This window comes from Ochlerotatus camptorhynchus, unplaced genomic scaffold, assembly GCF_037179485.1.
Source record: "Ochlerotatus camptorhynchus isolate MF236.1 unplaced genomic scaffold, CSIRO-AGI_Acam_v1.1 ptg000077l, whole genome shotgun sequence".
NCBI lineage: Eukaryota > Metazoa > Arthropoda > Insecta > Diptera > Culicidae > Ochlerotatus > Ochlerotatus camptorhynchus.
The window spans coordinates 9541637-9559750 of record NW_027040567.1 but is presented as its reverse complement, the minus strand read 5'-3'; the positions used below and the strand labels follow the sequence as shown (position 1 = coordinate 9559750).

General features: G+C 40.5%; 2 protein-coding genes across 2 annotated transcripts; one reads left to right on the top strand and one right to left on the bottom strand.

Annotated features, from left to right (window-relative positions):
* The first annotated feature begins 9 nt into the window (after window positions 1-9).
* On the top strand, window positions 10-1204 carry LOC135697617 (lipase member H-like). Its single transcript, XM_065217400.1, has 2 exons — window positions 10-147; window positions 206-1204. The coding sequence occupies exons 1-2, from the start codon at window positions 105-107 to the stop codon at window positions 1180-1182; spliced, it is 1020 nt and encodes a 339-aa protein (XP_065073472.1). The 5' UTR covers window positions 10-104; the 3' UTR covers window positions 1183-1204.
* A 14996-nt stretch (window positions 1205-16200) lies between these two features.
* On the bottom strand, window positions 16201-17335 carry LOC135697615 (pancreatic triacylglycerol lipase-like). Its single transcript, XM_065217398.1, has 2 exons — window positions 17232-17335; window positions 16201-17174 (listed from the first exon to the last, which is right to left on the bottom strand). Exons 1-2 carry the CDS (start codon window positions 17275-17277, stop codon window positions 16201-16203), a joined length of 1020 nt encoding a protein of 339 aa, XP_065073470.1. The 5' UTR covers window positions 17278-17335.
* Window positions 17336-18114: the final 779 nt, after the last annotated feature.

The following is an 18114-nucleotide window of genomic DNA, read 5'->3' as shown; positions in this document are numbered from 1 at the left end:
AACGGTTTTCCAATTATAGCTTATCTTATTTTAATGTGTTAATTGATGTATAAAAGCACATTACGCGGTCGATTAGCTTCAGTAGAAATCCCGCAGCTTTCACAATGCTTGCTCGCAAATTGACCTTTCTAGGACTTTTAGCAGTTGGTAATATCTCTTTCCCTACTATTAGCATATGCAATTCTTACCAAATTCAAAATTTCAGTTTCTGCCTTTCCGGTGGACCAGGCCAACTGGCAGCTGGTACCCAGTTCGGATGGTCATCTACACTTGGTTAACATCAACCCGTACAACCTTCCGGAAGCAGATGCCTCCGAACCAGAACTTCACTTCAATCCTGAAAGTGATATCCTGTTCCGTCTATTTACCCGAGGCAATCCAACCCAGGCTCAGTTTTTGAACATTAACAACCCGGCTTCGATCACTGGGTCAAACTTCAATCCTGCGCATCCTACTCGATTCACCATCCACGGATGGAACAACGATGGAAGTCATTGGATGAACAGCGGAATCCGCGATGAGCTGCTTGCTATCGGTGATTTCAATGTCATCACCGTCGATTGGGGTGTGGCTGCGAATAACCCAAACTACATCAGTGCTCGTAATGCCGTCGGACCTGCTGGGTTCGGTGTTGGTCGATTGATTGACCGACTAATCGAAACGACGGGAGTTAGTGTTAACAATATCAACGTAATTGGGTTCAGTTTGGGAGCCCATGTTGCTGGAAATGCCGGGAAGCATCACGGAGGTAGCATCAATTCGATCATTGCTCTGGATCCGGCCGGCCCACTGTTCTCCGCTGGACAAGCTGATGCAGTGTCACCGCAGGATGGTCTCTACGTGGAAACGATAATGACCAATGCAGGATTGTTGGGTATCAATGTACCGTTGGGTCAAGCAAACTTCTACCCCAACGGAGGGCGAACACAACCCGGATGTGGAATTGACATTAGTGGTGGTTGTGCTCATGACCGTGCTCCTGAGTTCTTCATGGAATCTCTTCGGTCTTCGGTGCCGTTCCAAGCGACACGGTGCGCCAGTCATAATGAAATTTTGAACGGAGTTTGCACACCCAGTGGTCCGAATGCCAACATGGGAGGCCAGCCGTCCAACTTTGGCCGTGGGGTCAACGGCATTTACTTCCTGACGACAAATAATGCATCACCATTTGCGCGGGGTTAAATTAAGATAAGTTTTTGAAAATTCGGTGTTCAGTTCAGAAAAGATTCGTCTTAAGGGGGGCTTACGCCTACACCTAAGGACCACCCACATTAGATCTGGATCTGACGCGTTGCGGCAAATTGACAGCTAAACCTGCCACACAGCGGTTGGAGAAGTACCAAACAGCGGCATACATTAATAAATTCTCGCCCTAAGGCCGTTCGCAATGTTGTTGTATTTTATGTATTATATTTGCACCCCTCGTAATGCTGAGTTGCAGTTTCATTATTCAAGTACTAGTCTGCACCATATTTGCAACTGCTCGACTATTCTGTTTTATTTATGAGCGGTTTGAAACACGAATGGAACTCTCCCAAGCAACACACAAGTTCTATAGCAGGTCATAGACCCTTTGTACGACAGGTTTTGGTTGTAAGTAAGTTTACTCAATATAATTCTATGAATTGGTGTTACTTGGGCTGTTTCAAATTTCTATGGATGTATTTGTAGAGCTTAAATCTGACGAATGGCAGACGGCCAAGGGAAAACGACGAAATCTTATTCTATTATTGTTCGGAGTCGACAAATTGATCGAGCAAATAAATTTACTTTACATTATAGACATCTCTCAAGAAACCAGATGACTCCTAATTTTTCCATAGATCTTCAGGTGATTGAAGATCTACAAAAACTTCTCTTGATTTTGTTTCAATACCTCTGCTTGATATAATATTTTGAAGATCTTCTATTGTGCAATAATTTAAATCGCGTCTCTCAGATATTCTCTTATGATGCCATGTTGCTCAGAAATTATTCCAATGGCCATCAGGTGATCAGAGATCTTCAGTAAAACATCAGGATATTTTTTCATGCCTTCAAATTAAATAGGTACTATTCTGAAGGTATCCAACAACTCAAATTGCGTATCTCAGATATTCTCTTAAACCATGGCCTACTTAGTTATGGAACAAACTCGACGTTTTCGGAAGCTTTTGACGTCTATTTGCTGACAACAACAATAAAAATAACAGTGTATTTTTTCAGTTCATAAGCGTGACTGCTTTCTCACCCAAATGAGTCTGGGTTCAATCCCAGCTGAGGTCGGTGGGATTTTTCTGAGGCATACAAATCTCTGGTCACGTCTTCCATCGGAAGGAAAGTAAAGCCGTTGGTTCCGGCCCATGTGTGTTTGAATGGGTACGATATCCTACGCAGGTGTGGAAGCTGCCTTCCTGCACATTCGATTGCCGTCAATGGACGGGAATCGATGTCCGTCGGTGATTGGCACTAGATTGCGAAACAGAGACCGACGTTTTTTTTTTTTTCCTTTGGTTTGTTTTTTCCGTCGATCTTGTTTTCCGTGCTGAGCACCAATGCTACCGACGTGCCAGGAAGGCAGCTCCCACACCTGGACCCTACCTATCGACCCATCAACTCATGAACCGGGGACCAACGGCTTTACTTCCCATCCGAAGGAAGGCGTGATCAGAGATGTTATGCCTCAGAACATCCCGGCGGCGCCGACTGGGATTGAACCCAGGCCTGCTGGGGTGAGAGGTAATCACGCTTACCACTACACCACCGGCACCGTTAAAGAGACCGACGTTAAATAAAGGAAAGAAGAAGAAGAAGAAGAAGGAAAAGAAGAAGAAGAAGATCATAAAACGATCTTATTTTGGAGACAGTAACCATGCAAGAGGAACGTAGAAAAAGTAGAAGGGTCTGTGCCTAAGGGCACGAACAGAAGCTTGACGTAGGACCGCTAGTGGACGGAATAAATGTGAAGAGCATTTAGTTCTTTTAATTGATCAATTATCTATTATCGCAACTCTTTCCGTTTTTGAATTGTAGGAGTACCAAATGTGTAGTAATTTTTTTCAAAGAGAAAGTTGATTAAGAGAATCAATCAAAATCACTTGCACCCCTGCTTCCAAGTTTGGTTACAAGATTACAACTCTGGAGATCATTTTGTGTGGTCGTTGGGGGCTTGTGGTTCTGAATATGGACAAACAAGCACAGATAAAATTCCATTCCAACTCTTTACTGATGTAAGCTTGATGGCCCTGAAAAGGGCCGTTTTATTGAAGAGGACATCCATGGCCACTTACGCTTGGCTTGTTTAGGCTAGGTGACAGCATCACGGACCTCATTTTCCAGGAACATCTTCAGCACACCTCGTAGATCAGACCGGAGATACGTTTGACACCACCACGGCGAGCCAGACGACCGATGGCAGTTATCTCGAAGAACTTTGCGATGACGCTTGGCGCCTCCTTTGCCACGACCAGTCAATTGTTGTTTGTTAGGTGTGAAGGAGTGGACTAGCCACCACCTTCCAACTGCTGCTATTGCTGTTCACCACGCCGTCCGAAGCAAAAATGAGCTAATGCCATACAGCCGCGCTCTTTTATATCTTTTCAGGTTAAAGCAGAATGATGTGCAACCAAGTGGTTTAAAAGCTACAAAGACTCCTCCCATTATGAGAAGTTTGCTATCAAGTAGCGACACTGGCTCTTTTCCTTTTGCGGACGGCGGATGAGAACGACCCAAATTTGAGTTTAGTTCACTCATAATCGCCAAAAGTGCAGGAACTCAGCGATGAGTAAACTTGTCTCATGGTTTCCTGTGGAAAACTTAAAAAATCTGCTCATCGCTGAGTTCCTGCACTTTATTTCTTATTTCTGAGATAAATAAACTCAAATTTGGGTCGTTCTCATTCGCCGTGAAATCACCTTGAAAGATATCGGCGCCGGTGGTTAGCGTGATTACCTCTCACCTCAGCAGGCCTGGGTCCAATCTCAGTCGGCACCACCGGCATGTTCTAAGGCATAACATCTCTGATCACGCCTTCCTTCGGGAAGTAAAGCCGTTGGTCCCCGGTTGAGTTGATGGGTCGATTGGTAGGATCCAGGTGTGGGAGCTGCCTCCCTGGCGTCGGTAGCATTGGTGCTCAGTACGGGAAACAAATATCGCGTCACTTTTAAATAGGTCATATCTACATTGATCGATTCTCTTCATCGACACTCTCTTTCGTAAATAACTCGGCTTCACAAATGTTTCCTGCCGTCTTCGTCGAATTAGATGCTAGATTGTTGCTTCTTCCATCGAAAATATCCGGCCGTGGCGATTCAAAGATGATCACGGTTGATCAAAATAATTTGTACCTCTGCTTCCAGTTTGATTACATGAGCATTTTGTGTGATCGTTGGTTCTGAATATGGACAAACAGGCAGATGAATTCTATTTCTACTCTTTACTGTAATAAGCTTGGTGGCCCTGAAAAGAGCCGTTTTGTTGCCAAAATTGGTGATGTTTTAACCTCCGAAACCAAACAGAGTGCGTCTCTGTCACTTCAAAACGTAGATGACATTCCCATGGCCGCTTACGCTTGGCGTGTTTAGTGTAGGTGACGGATCTCATTTTTCACGGCGAGCCAGATGACGGATGGTGGTTATCTCGAAGAATTTGCGTTTGGTTCTGAATATGGCGATGAGTGTGCAAAATATTATGCAATTCCATCCTCCATATTCGCACGCGCTCGAGGATCGGAGGCGAATGCCACTTCGACTTGTTTCGTCTACTTACTACTCTCTGACGACTGTGCTGGGGAAGCAGCATATGCATGTAGGTAATTGGTGGATTTGTTAGTTAATTCGACGGTTTTGGACAATGCTGGACATTGACCAGTTTTTCAATAGTTTCTTGTAGAAAATCAAAATTCGAAAGCATTGTTATCGATGCGTAGCCGTATTTCTGATCGATTGGTGATAAAATTATTGAAATTGGACCAGGGGCAGCTGAGTTATTAACGTTCAAAATCTTTCTTAATTTGTTACATGTTCCATTTTTGGTTTTCACAAAGTGTACCCCCATATAGAAATCAAAGACGTAGTCCTACGTCAAAAAACAAAATCGACCATGTTACCAAGAGTGGTCAGGTTTTGACCACTTATAACTCTGTCAATAGCGGATGGATTTTAATACTGAACAAGCCAATCGATTGGTAATTTTTCTTCAAAGCTGCTAAATTGAATACTTCATCAATTTTCAATAGGTCACTATTGAAAATTACACAACTGTCCAACTGTTGAAATGGTTATCAAAATTATCATCGATTGCCTGCAAAAAGTGGTTTCCCTAACATAGTCGCCAAATATTGATACCGAGCACGTAATCCTACGTCAGATCTACGGTCGAGTCTTGGATACAACCTCTTACTTTTTTCTTAAAATACCGTATGCGTGATAATATTTGCACCATTGAGCAATGTCAAAATTTAAAAAAAATTCTCAAAAAATTCGTTTTTGGGTTTTTGTCTTATTTATTTAAAGGGGAGATGTTTCTCAGTTTTAAACTATGTTAATCATCGATCGAGTTTCCACTTGCTGCAATTACGGCCTCCACACGCTTCCGGAATGCACGGCAGGTTTTAATAATGTAATCTGGATCCATTTCTCTCCAGGTACGGGTCAATGTTTGTCTGAGGCTTGCTTGTACTCGGGTGGCGTTTATCCTTCCACATATCCTTCGCCCAGAACGGAAGATGTTCCTGCAACCACTTCTGAGTGCGGTTTGAGGTGTGACACGGACCGTACTGTTCTTTGATCCACGGAAGAACATACTTACTTAAAATCCCGATGTTGACCTCCGTGTTGACCTTGTCGCCTTCTGGAATGAACACCGGGTCCATTTTTTGCCATCGGAAGCCACCAATCCAAACACCATAACGCTAGCAGGATGTTTGGTCAGATACACGTTCTTGTGCTCGTGGGCCACGTCTTTTACCGGAAGAGAACTAATATACCGGTCGGTTCTGGAATTTGATACGGGATCGACGGTAAACATGCTCTCGTCGGTGAACCGGATTACCGGATTTTTTCGCTTAAGGAAGTTAAAGATTTTCTTGCATCGTTCGACTCGTAGCTCCCGGATGCGGTTGGTAATCATGTGAGTTTTTTTGTCCGTGCCCTCGACTTCGCCCCGCAATCTTCCTTTACGATCTTCTGTGCCGTAAAGTCACTGATCCCGTGTTCCTTTGCCATTTTACTTATTGAACGCACTGGATTCTCCCGAATCTTCCTTTTGATAGCAGCGATAACCCTCGGAACCCGAGCTGACCTCGAGAGACCTGTGGCCACCTTCGCGGATAGTTGTCCTTTCTTTTCTCGGTCTAAAACCCTTTTGAAGGTCCACCGGGACACTCCCACGGCGATTGAAATGTCTTTTTGCGACATTTGCGCGTGGGACAAATCACGAATACGCTGCCACTTCGTCATGGTCAATAATTTTCTTTTATACACAGCCTACTACGGTATGAGCTATAGGTTACGTGCATGCAAAGAAAACCAAGGCATTGTATGCACAGGTGAAACGGGAACCTTATTTGTACGATGGTGCAAACATTATCACGCATACGGTATAAGGAATTGAGTGAAAACCGTTTTCAAAACCGTTAATTCAAATCCGAAATAGACCCAACTGATGTTGTTCCATTACTAAGTGGGCCATGCTTTATGATACCATGTAACTCAGAAATTATACTAAAGGCCATCAGGTGATCAGACCTAATCAGAACAAAGCTCTCAAAACAATTCTTTTGATATTTTACCAATACTTCTGGATGATCAACTATTAATCTGAATAAATAGCGGGACCTTTCAATTAGAGTCGGATCCTTGCGATAAATGCGAGAATGACAACTGTAAACAAATCGAATACTTTATCATTTCTCAAAAGTGATGGAGTATTACCAGAGTAATAAAAGTGATGGAGTAACTCTAAGACCAGAAGGTCCCGAAGAAACGAGCTCAACTTTTTGGCTCAGCTCTGGTACTATCTTCGGTCCCAAGCTAATCGATTCATAGGAATAGACATAGGTAAATCCACGAACCCCTAATTTGATCTTTCAAACTTTCATAGCGAATCAAAACAAACATAGTGTAGTACTGGAATTTATACTAGAATGGGGTACGTTAATCGATTTGCTTGGAACCAATAGGCTAGTCAAGTAGTGAGCCAATTTAAAATCGTTAGTTTCGAATTGACAATTGTTGGTAATACGACAAGCACTAAACTAAGGACACGGGATATACTACAATAGATCAAATAACTGGTCGCAGTGGTGTTAGGTCCCGAACAGAGGAAAAAAAATGGTCGCCTGCTTAAGCGAATACTGACCCATCTCCTATCCAACTATCCAACTCCGTAGGCCGATATTTCATCAACAATATCCTTCCTTTCCCCGTAACGGAGAAAATGGGTGTGGCCAGCAATGGTAATTATCACGCTTTTTCTGTTCTATACCCAAGTAACATTGCAGGTTTTATCGCGGTTTTATAGCATTCTACAAGTCTAAATCATGGTCTACAGAACCCTCATAAAACCAAAATTGTTACTTGGGTACTTTGATAGGAAAGCTATTCACTCCCAAATAGTTTTCCTTAAGCAATCATAATAAGAACGTTGAAGTAGATAAAGCTCGATTCAATGTAAATCTGGACGCACGGTTTAATACACCACCGCGCCCCTGGTGGTTGGAACAAAATACGTTTGACAGGTTGATGTTTTATTGACAAAGAAATTGGTGAAAAGTTTTTCTCGATTGATCGACGCATCCCGAAATAACGGATCATGGAACTTGAGAAAAGAAAATTAATTGTGCACAAACATCTAGAGAACCCTTCGTGGTCTGCCTCAAAAATAGCAAAAGTGCTAAAATTCCCAAAGTCAACGGTGAGTCTTGAAATCAAACGTTAGAAGGATACTCTGAGTGTGGATAAAGCACAGCGTATCTATCATAAAAGTGGAACTAGGGACAAAGAGCTGACGAGAAAGGTGTTGAGGTACGTGAAAAGCAACCCAGGTGTCTCCATACGTGATTTGGCAAAGAAATACGATTCCAACTTTTCCACCGTGCGTAACATCCTTTCAAGAGAAGGATATAAGTCTTTTTGTGCCAGTAAACATCCGAATCGCTCCCTGAAACAAAATTTAGTGGCCAAAAAGCGAGCACGATTACTATACGAACGAGTTTTGACGAAATATGATGGCCGCATTTTAATGGATGACGAAAAATATGTCAAAATGCATTATAAACAAATCCCTGGACGAAAATTTTACCTGGCAACTGGTCGTGGGGATGTCCCCTCCAGGTATAAATTTGTTTTTGCTGATAAGTTTGCTCGGAAACTAATGATTTGGCAAGGAATCTGCAGTTGTGGCCTTGAAACCAAGGTTTTCATCACATCTCACACAATGACGTCGAAGGTTTACATTAAAGAGTGTCTGAAAGAGCGGATTTTACCCTTCATTTGGAAACACAAGACCAACGTTATGTTTTGGCCGGATCTAGCCAGCTGCCACTACTATGAGGAGGTACTAGAATGGTATGCTGCAAACAATGTTAATTTCGTCGCCAAAGAGATTAATCCTCCGAATTGCCTTGAGTTCGGACCGATCGAAAAAATATTGGGCAATTGTCAAGCGAATACTTCGAGCATGCGCTAAAGAAGTGACAAATGCACAACAAATGCATTTAAAGTGTAATAAGTTCGCCGATACAGTGTCACCAGCGACTGTGCAGATCATGATGGCATCGATCACAAGTAAAGTGCGACAGTTCGTTCGAAACGGTAAAATGTAATAACTTGTTATATATCGTTTGAAAGCTGAATAAATACCCTTTTGTTTGACGTTTTGATCAACCGTGTATTATGTTTAATTCTTGAGTTATGATCACTTGAATGCGTCCAAATTTACTTTGAATCGGGCTTTACATGACAGTCTCCATTATGAAATGTACGAATTACCAACAACCAATACGAAAGTAACGATTTTAAATTGGCTCACTACTTGACTAGCCTATTGGTCCCAAGCAAATCGATTACGTACCCCATTCTAGTATAAATTCCAGTACTACACTATGTTTGTTTTGATTCGCCATGAAAGTTTGACAGATAAAATGAGAGGCTAGTGGATTTTCCTATGTTTCGAGGGGTGAATCGATTAGCTTGGGACCGAAGATAGTACCAGAGCTGACCCAAAAAGTTGAGCTTGTTTCTTCGGGACCTTCTGGTCTTAGAGTTACCTCTATGGAATTACTCCGTAACAAAAGCAACCCAACGCAACGCAACGCAACGCAACGCAACGTAACGCAAATTTAAATCAATTGGAAATCTAAATAGTAGGGTTGTTACGAGAAATTTATAAATAAATCCGCTCCAAATTCTCGTGAAATTTAAATACAAAATCGAGCCAAATACACGCAAATTTAAATTAAAAATGCGCAAAATCCACGTCACAGCGTATCTGATAAGCAAATCCGCGAGAAATTCGCACCAGAACAAATATGATAAGCAATTCTGCACCAAATCCACGCCATAAGAAGTCTGATAACAAATCCGCGAAAATCGTGGAATCCACGTTGTCGTAACAATCGTGAAATAAGATAACGACCCCATAAATTGCCTACTTTATCACATAAATTAAATTAAAATGATAAAAAAATATTTAGATTGTTTCATGGAAGTACAATAACTTTTGAAATATATATTTTAGGGTATAAGGGAAATGACTCTAGTGTTGGCGTATGGGTCTAAGATTGGGACCATCGCTAAAAATCTGCTATTTATCAATTTTATCTAGTTGAACGCGTCATTGAGACGGTATTAATGGATATTTTTGGTCGCTATTGAAAATTTAGTCGATTGCTGAATTTATGTATGGGCCCAAATAAGGGACATTTAGGCCGACATTACATTCATTTCCCCAGTATAACCAATTCCAGTGATAATCGAATTCAGTGTTCGGAAAAACTCCAAAACTCAAATCTCATAAATAAAACAGCAGCATTCATCAGTGTCGTTCCCACTAAAGACTTGTCAAAATCTAACCTCCTAAAGTATTCATCCCATATGTAAAATGTTAAGATCACAGGCATGAAAAGGAAACTACAACGTGCAGAACCTATCTAACTACTAACCACAGATTTAATTAAAATAAAGGAGAAAAACATACGCAATTCTTTAGTAACGTAACTTCCCAAACGCTTGGTAGCCATCATAATGAAGTAATGAAATTTGGGAAATTTCGTTATTAAAGAATTGTATAGATTTTTCTCCTTTTATTTTTCTTGAATCTTTGGTTATCTTGTAAATTTAATCAAAAGATACAAATTTACATTTCTCGACAAAAATGTGTTCTTCAACAAGCCCTAAAAATCACGGAAGAACAATTGACACACCTCAACAAGTGGCTAGGATACGCGGTTACAACCAAACCAGACGTGGAGCAGATCATCATTGACGTAGAGACAGCGATTACCAAGAAACCAACACCAACATCATCACAGAATACGGTCAGGACCAGTGTTGGCAATATCATAAATCAAATGATATTTTTCCGCTCTCATATGCTCTCAATATCACGCGTGATATTGAAACAAAATATCATGCTATATATTGATTTTTTAAGCTCCTTTGATATTGTGAGACTATTCACAACGCACAAAAATCAAGCTGAGAGATGACTCGACGCAAAACTGATTCCGTTGCACATCGTTTTCATAGAAAGAGAAAGTATAGTTTGCTATCTCTTTTTACTGTTCACCGATGGTAGATACGAAGTGACTGCTGCCAGCCGTTATGGAAGTTTCGGTTGCGTTCGGGAGTAAAGCAAAAATCATGAAACTCAATCTCACCACAGTTTGTGGAGATTTGCAGCTGGTGAGTTTTATTAGCTTGATATTCCGAGCTGCGATATCACAGTTTGCAAAATTAACCGCAGCTGTATGCTTGTTGAGTTTTGTCTACGAAAATCAAGCTTGATCTTGGGCATTGGTGAGATTTGATTTTATGATATTTTCACAACACTGGTCAGGACTATCACATCGAACATAATCAAGGACGGACAAGAACAAAGTCGCGCCAAAGAGAAGGAAATTCGGATTGTAAATGAGCTGAAAAGTAAAGCAGTATACTATGTGAAAGCAGACAAGGGCAACGTAAGGGTCGTTATCATGGACAAAGACGATTACGACAATCAAATGACAACGAAGATTAATAACGGACCGTATAGACAGCTTCGAGTAGACCCCTTACAGAACATAGTGAAAAGCGTTGAGAAAGCACTGAAGGAGTGTAAATCAATATTAGGAGATGGAGCAGGCCGTTTACGGGAATCCAATCCCATTCTACCCAGGATCAAAGGTCTCCCCAAAGTCCACAAACCGGGAAATGAAATGCGAGAGATCGTGTCTGCAGTTGGTTCCCCCACCCACAAACTAGCGAAGTGGTTAGTCACAGAGTTCCAGAGTATGCCGAATCAGTTCCAGAGTAAAGCAATTTGTAACACCCAGGAGTTCGCTTAGCAACTACAATCTTCAGGAGACATCAATGAGGACAAGAGTATGGTATCTTTCGACGTCACAGCTCTTTTTCCCAGCGTACCGGTCAAGGAAGCGATCAACCATTTGCAGGACTGGCTATTAACACAACGAGAGGATGCAGCATTAGCATTTAGCATTAGCATTATTGACCGCCCACGGTTGCTACTCTGTTATTACCAGATCAGCTGCAATTACACAGAGAACCAACAGATGATGTTTGGGACTAACATTCATTCTCAATGTGTAAAAACTGAAGATCTAATATTTAGCAATACCAGCGCCGGCCGTGTCCGAATGCAGGTCCAATAGGGAATGGGAAGGAATGTGTTGACGTGATACTCGCTGTGAAGGAAACCGAGAAATCCTCTGCGCTTCCACGAGAAATCACTGGGATGTTGGATGTGGGGAAAGGTTTGCACCTGCAGGGATCGTTTTTGGTAAACTAATGCTGATTGTAGTGATTTATAATAGGTACACAAACACAAAAACGCACGCATACACATGCACACACACGCACTCGTGAGTATAAACATAATATGAAATGAAATTTAATTGAATATTAACTTTATTTCAACTTAACTTTAACATAACTTCAACTTAACTTTAACTTAACTTTAACTTAACTTTAACTAAACTTTAACTAAACTTTAACTTAACTTTAACTTAACTTTAACTAAACTTTAACTTAACTTTAACTTAACTTTAACAAAACTTCAACTTAACTTTAACTTAACTTTAACTTAACTTTAACTTAACTTCAACTCAACTTTAACTTAACTTTATCTTAACTTTAACCTAACTTTAACTTAACTTTAACTTAACTTTAACTTAACTTTAACTTAACTTTAACTTAACTTTAACTTAACTTTAACTAAACTTTAACTTAACTTTAACTTAACTTTAACTTAAATTTTACTTAGCTTTAACTTAACTTTAACTTAACTTTAACTTAACTTTAACTTAACTTTAACTTAACTTTAACTTAACTTTATTTTAACTTGAACTTAACTTTAACTTAACTTTATTTTAACTTGAACTTAACTTTAACTTAACTTTAACTTAACTTTAACTTAACTTTAACTTAACTTTAACTTAACTTTAACTTAACTTTAACTTAAGTTTAACTTAAGTTTAACTTAACTTCAACTTAACTTTAACTTAACTTTAACTTAACTTCAACTTAACTTTAACTTAACTTTAACATAACTTTAACTTAACTTTAACTTAACTTTAACTTAACTTTAACTTAACTTTAACTTAACTTTAACTTAACTTTAATGTTACTTTAACTTTACTTTAACTTTACATTAACTTCTGTAGGCTAGATCATCGCTAAGCTGAAAAAGTGAATATTTATAATATAAATGCAAAATTCAATAATATAAATGAAATATTATAATATAATCCTAGAGGTGTTTCATCATCGAAGAGCTGAAAGCAAGCTTAAATAATTAAAATTCATACATCCCGCATGAATGTAAACTGAAAAAAAGTGTATTATTATCATGTAAATCTAATGTTCTCATATATTCAAATATTCAGCGATCTGAAAATAAACTTATCTTATTTAAAACAATGGATCTAACTTGAGTGAAGGCTGAGAAAAACCATTACGTTATAAATCTAAAGATGTTCCGTCATCAACGAACTCAAAAGATGTTTCATCATTGAAAAGCTGAAAATAAATTTTTAAAGAATAATATTTGTCGAGTAAAGCTATGCAAATAAAACGGCGTCCCCGAAAGCTGTTTATAATTTCACTTTAATAATGAATCAATAGCCAGAAAAATCGAGATTATTTGGACAGTTAACAGTTTTCATGCACTTGTTATAATGCATTACAATGTTTTTGTATTTTCCTAAACGAAGGCTAAAAAAGTGAACCATTATAATATTATTCTAAAAAATTTCCATCATCGAAGAGCTGAAAATAAACTTAAAGATTTAAATCAGTAAATCCAGCCCAAACGGAGGACTCGCGAACACAATAAGCTCCCCATAGATTGCTTATCGGGGCACATTTTGCGACACTTTTCCGGAAGTTCTGAGGTACTTTCCACTGGATAAAATCGCGAAACACGAAGCTGGCAGCCGCCCAGCGTTCAACACGTCGAAAAGACTCTTAACACAACGAGAGGATGCAGCATGGAGAAACAAGGTTCGGACTATGTGAACTTTCCATGGCCAAATTGGAGACAATTCTTAAGGAGAAAGGATTATTACCAAACCGTTGGTGGAGGTTAGTTGACGATATCTTCAGCGTAGTTAAAAGGGAAGCCCTTCCACAAATTTTGGATGAGAACAACATAATTCACAAGGATATCAAATTCTCTCACGAGGTAGAAAAAGACGGGAAACTCACATTTCTCGATATTCTAGTCATCAGGGAATCGTCATCATTATCTTCGCTTGAATACGAAATTTATAGGAAACCAACAAGCACGAAAAGAGTTATCCCCTATACTTCCAACCATTCGTTGCAGCAGAAAAAGGCCGCCTTCCACCTCATGATTTATCGGATGCAGACTCTTCCACTCAGCGATACAGGAAAGGTTAAGGAATTACAGTACATCTTCGAAACAGCGAGACTCAACGGATGCAAGGAGACCACAATCCAGGCAATCATTGATAAAAAAGCGAGAATTCTACAAAGGAGATTATTTACAACCCCTTACGAGTGTCCGTTCCATTTGATCAAGATATTACTTGTAAGCTAAGACCACAGTCAAAACAATTCGAATTAGATTTAGTTTTCACCAGTAGACATAACCAGTTGAAATCATTGTTAGGATCCACTAAAGACCCAGTTAATGTTTTAAGTAAAGCAGGTGTATATAAAATAAGCTGTAATCATTGTAACAAAGTATACGTAGGACAAACCGAAAGAGCTTTAGCAACTAGATTAGGCCTTTTCCTCTTGCTTTTTGACTTTAGTAACCTTCGCTATATGTACTTTACCATATAGCGAAGGTTACTAAAGCCAAAAAGCAAGAGGAAAAGGCCTAACATATGATTTCAAATCAAAGCTGGCAGAACACATCTTCACAGAGGACCACCAACTATCGACGGAGGACATCACGATTTTACGACCCGTATCTACACCATGGAAACTGGATGTTGCAGAGAGCTTCGAGATCAACAAACAACGGAATTCAACTTTATTCAACAGGGAGCAAGGAAACGGACATACATTACGGCTTTTCAAGTTACTACCTAGGAAACATCAACGAGTAAGCAGCGGTATATAGGGTAGAGAACTACTTCGGCCAAATCGCCCATTTTGGGCCTATCGAACAGAAAACTTCAAATAAATCCATGATTTCAGAGTTAACAAGTCAATTATGCGTTTGGTACGATACTCTAGTTAATAAGCTTCCAAACGAAGTTAACGAGAACACGTGATATGAAGGTTTGCACCCATTATTCCCAAATACAAATGAAGCGCTCCGACCGAATCAATTTTTATGTTCATCCGATAGGCCGAAGTGAATTCATTGGCGTTTCAATGGCGTTTCAATGCGTTAGGCCGAGTTTAGAATCCGTAGGCCGAGTTTGGCGTCAAGAACCAGTGTTTGAATTTTGACTATATCTCAACGATTGGTTTCTCTTTATCAAATCTTGCGGTACGTACGGAAAGGTAAATAACTTTAGAAGCCATCAGTAATAATAACATTCCGTTTGGTGCTAAACTGCGCTAGATTAAGAAAAACTAAGTGCGGGTTGTGCTTAATAGGCCGGAAATGGGGTAGTTAACCCTATATATATATATATATATATTCGGTAAAATGCGATATTTTTCTTCAGTCGAGTATTAGTACAAGACACTGAAGAAGTCTGCACATTGTAGACGAAATACGCGTATCTGTCAAGGATAAGCAAATAAGGTAGTGGAATTAAATGGAAATTACTAATCTTTCTCTCTCTCTCTCTTTATACAGGTATTCCACTAAGACGGCCACATTCATCAGGATTCCTAAGAATCATCTAAAGGTGATTTTTCACGGAAAAATAAAATGAAAAATGTTAGCGCTAAACGCTGAATTTTTCAGGACCACTCTAAGTCAAATTACTGCAAAATGAGAACGGCAAGAGAAAGAAAAACATATTTCTTCAGCAAAGTAGCTTGAAATTATCTTCATTCCTTTATTTAACGTCGGTCTCTGTACCGCAATTTAGTGCCAATCACCGACGGTCATCGATTGCCATCCATTGACGGCAATCGAATGTGCAGGAAGGCAGCTTCCACACCTGCGTAGGATATCGCACCCATTCATCAACACACATGGGCCGGGACCAACGGCTTTACTTCCCTTCCGAAGGAAGACGTGACCAGAGAAATCTTATCGAACTCGGCTGGGATTGAACCCAGACCCATTGGGATGAGAAAGTAGTCACGCTTACCACTCCACCACCTATAAAAAACTTACTCAGCGCTGAGTTCCTGCACTTTTCGCGATTTATGAGTAAACTGAACCCAAATTTGAGGTGATCTAATTGGCCGTGAAAAATATGGGGAAAATCCCCTCATTTAAATGGTGAAGGTTTCGGGAATGCCAATATTTATTGTTTAATTTTTTTCTATTAAATATACCGTGCTAGTGTCGGCATCAGTTAAAACTATCAATCTAGCGATTTCAAATCACACTCATCAATTCTCACCCCATTGCGAACGGCGACTGAGCATTAGTCGTCAGATGATAGAAACCGCTCACTCCTTTTCCATAGTTCGATGGTTCACCTCCCAGCAGTGCATTCGGTCCACTTTCGGTGCACACTCCGGCAAGAATCTCCTCATGCGATGCACAGCGCTGGCCTACGAATCCCAGCGGTGATCCGATGGACTCCGCAAAGTACTGGTGAGCTCGCGTATGGGCGCAGTTTCCTGTAATATCAATCCCACAACCCGGTTGCGTTCGTCCTCCGTTGGGGTAGAAGTTCGCATGTCCCAGTGGAAGGTCAAATCCTAGCAATCCCGAATTTGTATAAATGGCTTCCACGTATTGACCATCACTTTCGTGTATGATATCCGGCTGACCAAGCGAAAACAACGGACCGGCCGGGTCCATTCCGATGATCGTGTTGATTCGACCGTGTTGGAATTTGCCAGCGTTTCCGGCGCAGTGAGCTCCCAAACTGCTACCGGTCACAGAAACACTTTCCAGCGAAGCTCCACTCGTCTCCACCATCATATCGATGAAACGGGATACTATTTCTCCTACGGGACCAACACGATTCCTAGCCTGCACATAGTTGATGGTCTGAGCCCCGGCACCCCAATCGACGTTGATTACGTTGAACTCGTCCAGTGCGAGTAGATTCTCCCGAATCAATCCATGCATGTTGGCATCCTCTCCACTGACCCATCCATGAATAGTGAACCGGGTCGGATGAGCCGGGTTGAAGTTGGAGTTGAGAAGCGATTCCGGGTTGTCCCATTGTATGATTTGCGGAGACTGTGGATTGGATCTGGTGAACAACCGGAAGATGACGTCCGTTTCCGGATCGAACAAAGGTTCGACGACATCCAGATCGTGCGGTTGATCTACTGGGGAGACGTCGATCATATGAAGATTGCCGGCATCATCTGGCACTAGGTTCCATCGCGGTGGGTTGCAACTGGCAATGGTTACTGTAAATGTTGTTGGTTGCAGTTTTGGTCTAACTCGAGGTTACAGGAATAGCTTACCCAAAAAAAGCAGGGGCAAGCAATTCGAAAGTCTTGCTCGGATCATCGTTGAACTGTAAATGTTTCAAAATACAGATTCCAGAGCACCAGCTTATCGTAGAGCGATGGATTTGTTTTTAAGCTGTTTGGCGATGGGCTGTTGTTTGATTTGAAACATGGGTAGGTTAAGATAAGTGTTGAAGATAATGGGTTCACATTTGAGAACTGTTATCGAGTGTTTTAGAAATCAAATATGATAAAGTCACATTCGCCTTTGATATTTTGAACCTTTAAACATATTAATGGCGAATGTGACATCATCATCTGGGCAAATGCAGAAGGCTATCAAGGTTTAAGGGGACGACCAAGGAAAATTTCGAGCGCTTTTCGAATAGTTCCAACAGACACATTGTAGGACTATCTTATCAAGAAGCGAGTATCTTAATTTACGAAAAGTACACCCCACACGACAGTAGTTTCGTTAATATTTCCATCAATATTTAACAATATTTTCGTGTGGTCATCAATACAGGGTCGCTCCTCACTCAAATTGTTGTATCCGAGGGAAAATTCCGAGTCAAATAACAACCACCTTGGCAAAAGAAAGGGAAAATGAGGGGAAGTATTGCAACATGAAATATTTTTTTAAATTTTGCCTTAATATTTGCGTAAATATGATTGACAATCTCGTTCTGTTCTTACCCATAGGTACAACTAGCTTTCCTGCAGCTGGGATCGGGTGTTTCTCAATTTTCTGCGAGTAAAACACACGCTGTTGCTGTTCATTTTCAAAGAGATGTGAAAGAGCATTTTAAATCGTGCAGCACATCTCATTCTTCTTGTGCTGGAGAGCTACCGCTCCAACGCAGTATAGGATTTCTGGCGGACAAAAATCTAAAAACCG

Bases quoted from the DNA above. Each gene is read 5' to 3' on its own strand.
- LOC135697615 (XM_065217398.1), bottom strand. From the start codon at position 17,277: ATGATCCGAGCAAGACTTTCGAATTGCTTGCCCCTGCTTTTTTTGG. The intron at 17,175-17,231 runs GTAAGCTATTCC...CAACATTTACAG, and splicing joins CTTGCCCCTGCTTTTTTTGG to TAACCATTGCCAGTTGCAAC.
- LOC135697617 (XM_065217400.1), top strand. From the start codon at position 105: ATGCTTGCTCGCAAATTGACCTTTCTAGGACTTTTAGCAGTTG. The intron at 148-205 runs GTAATATCTCTT...TCAAAATTTCAG, and splicing joins TCTAGGACTTTTAGCAGTTG to TTTCTGCCTTTCCGGTGGAC.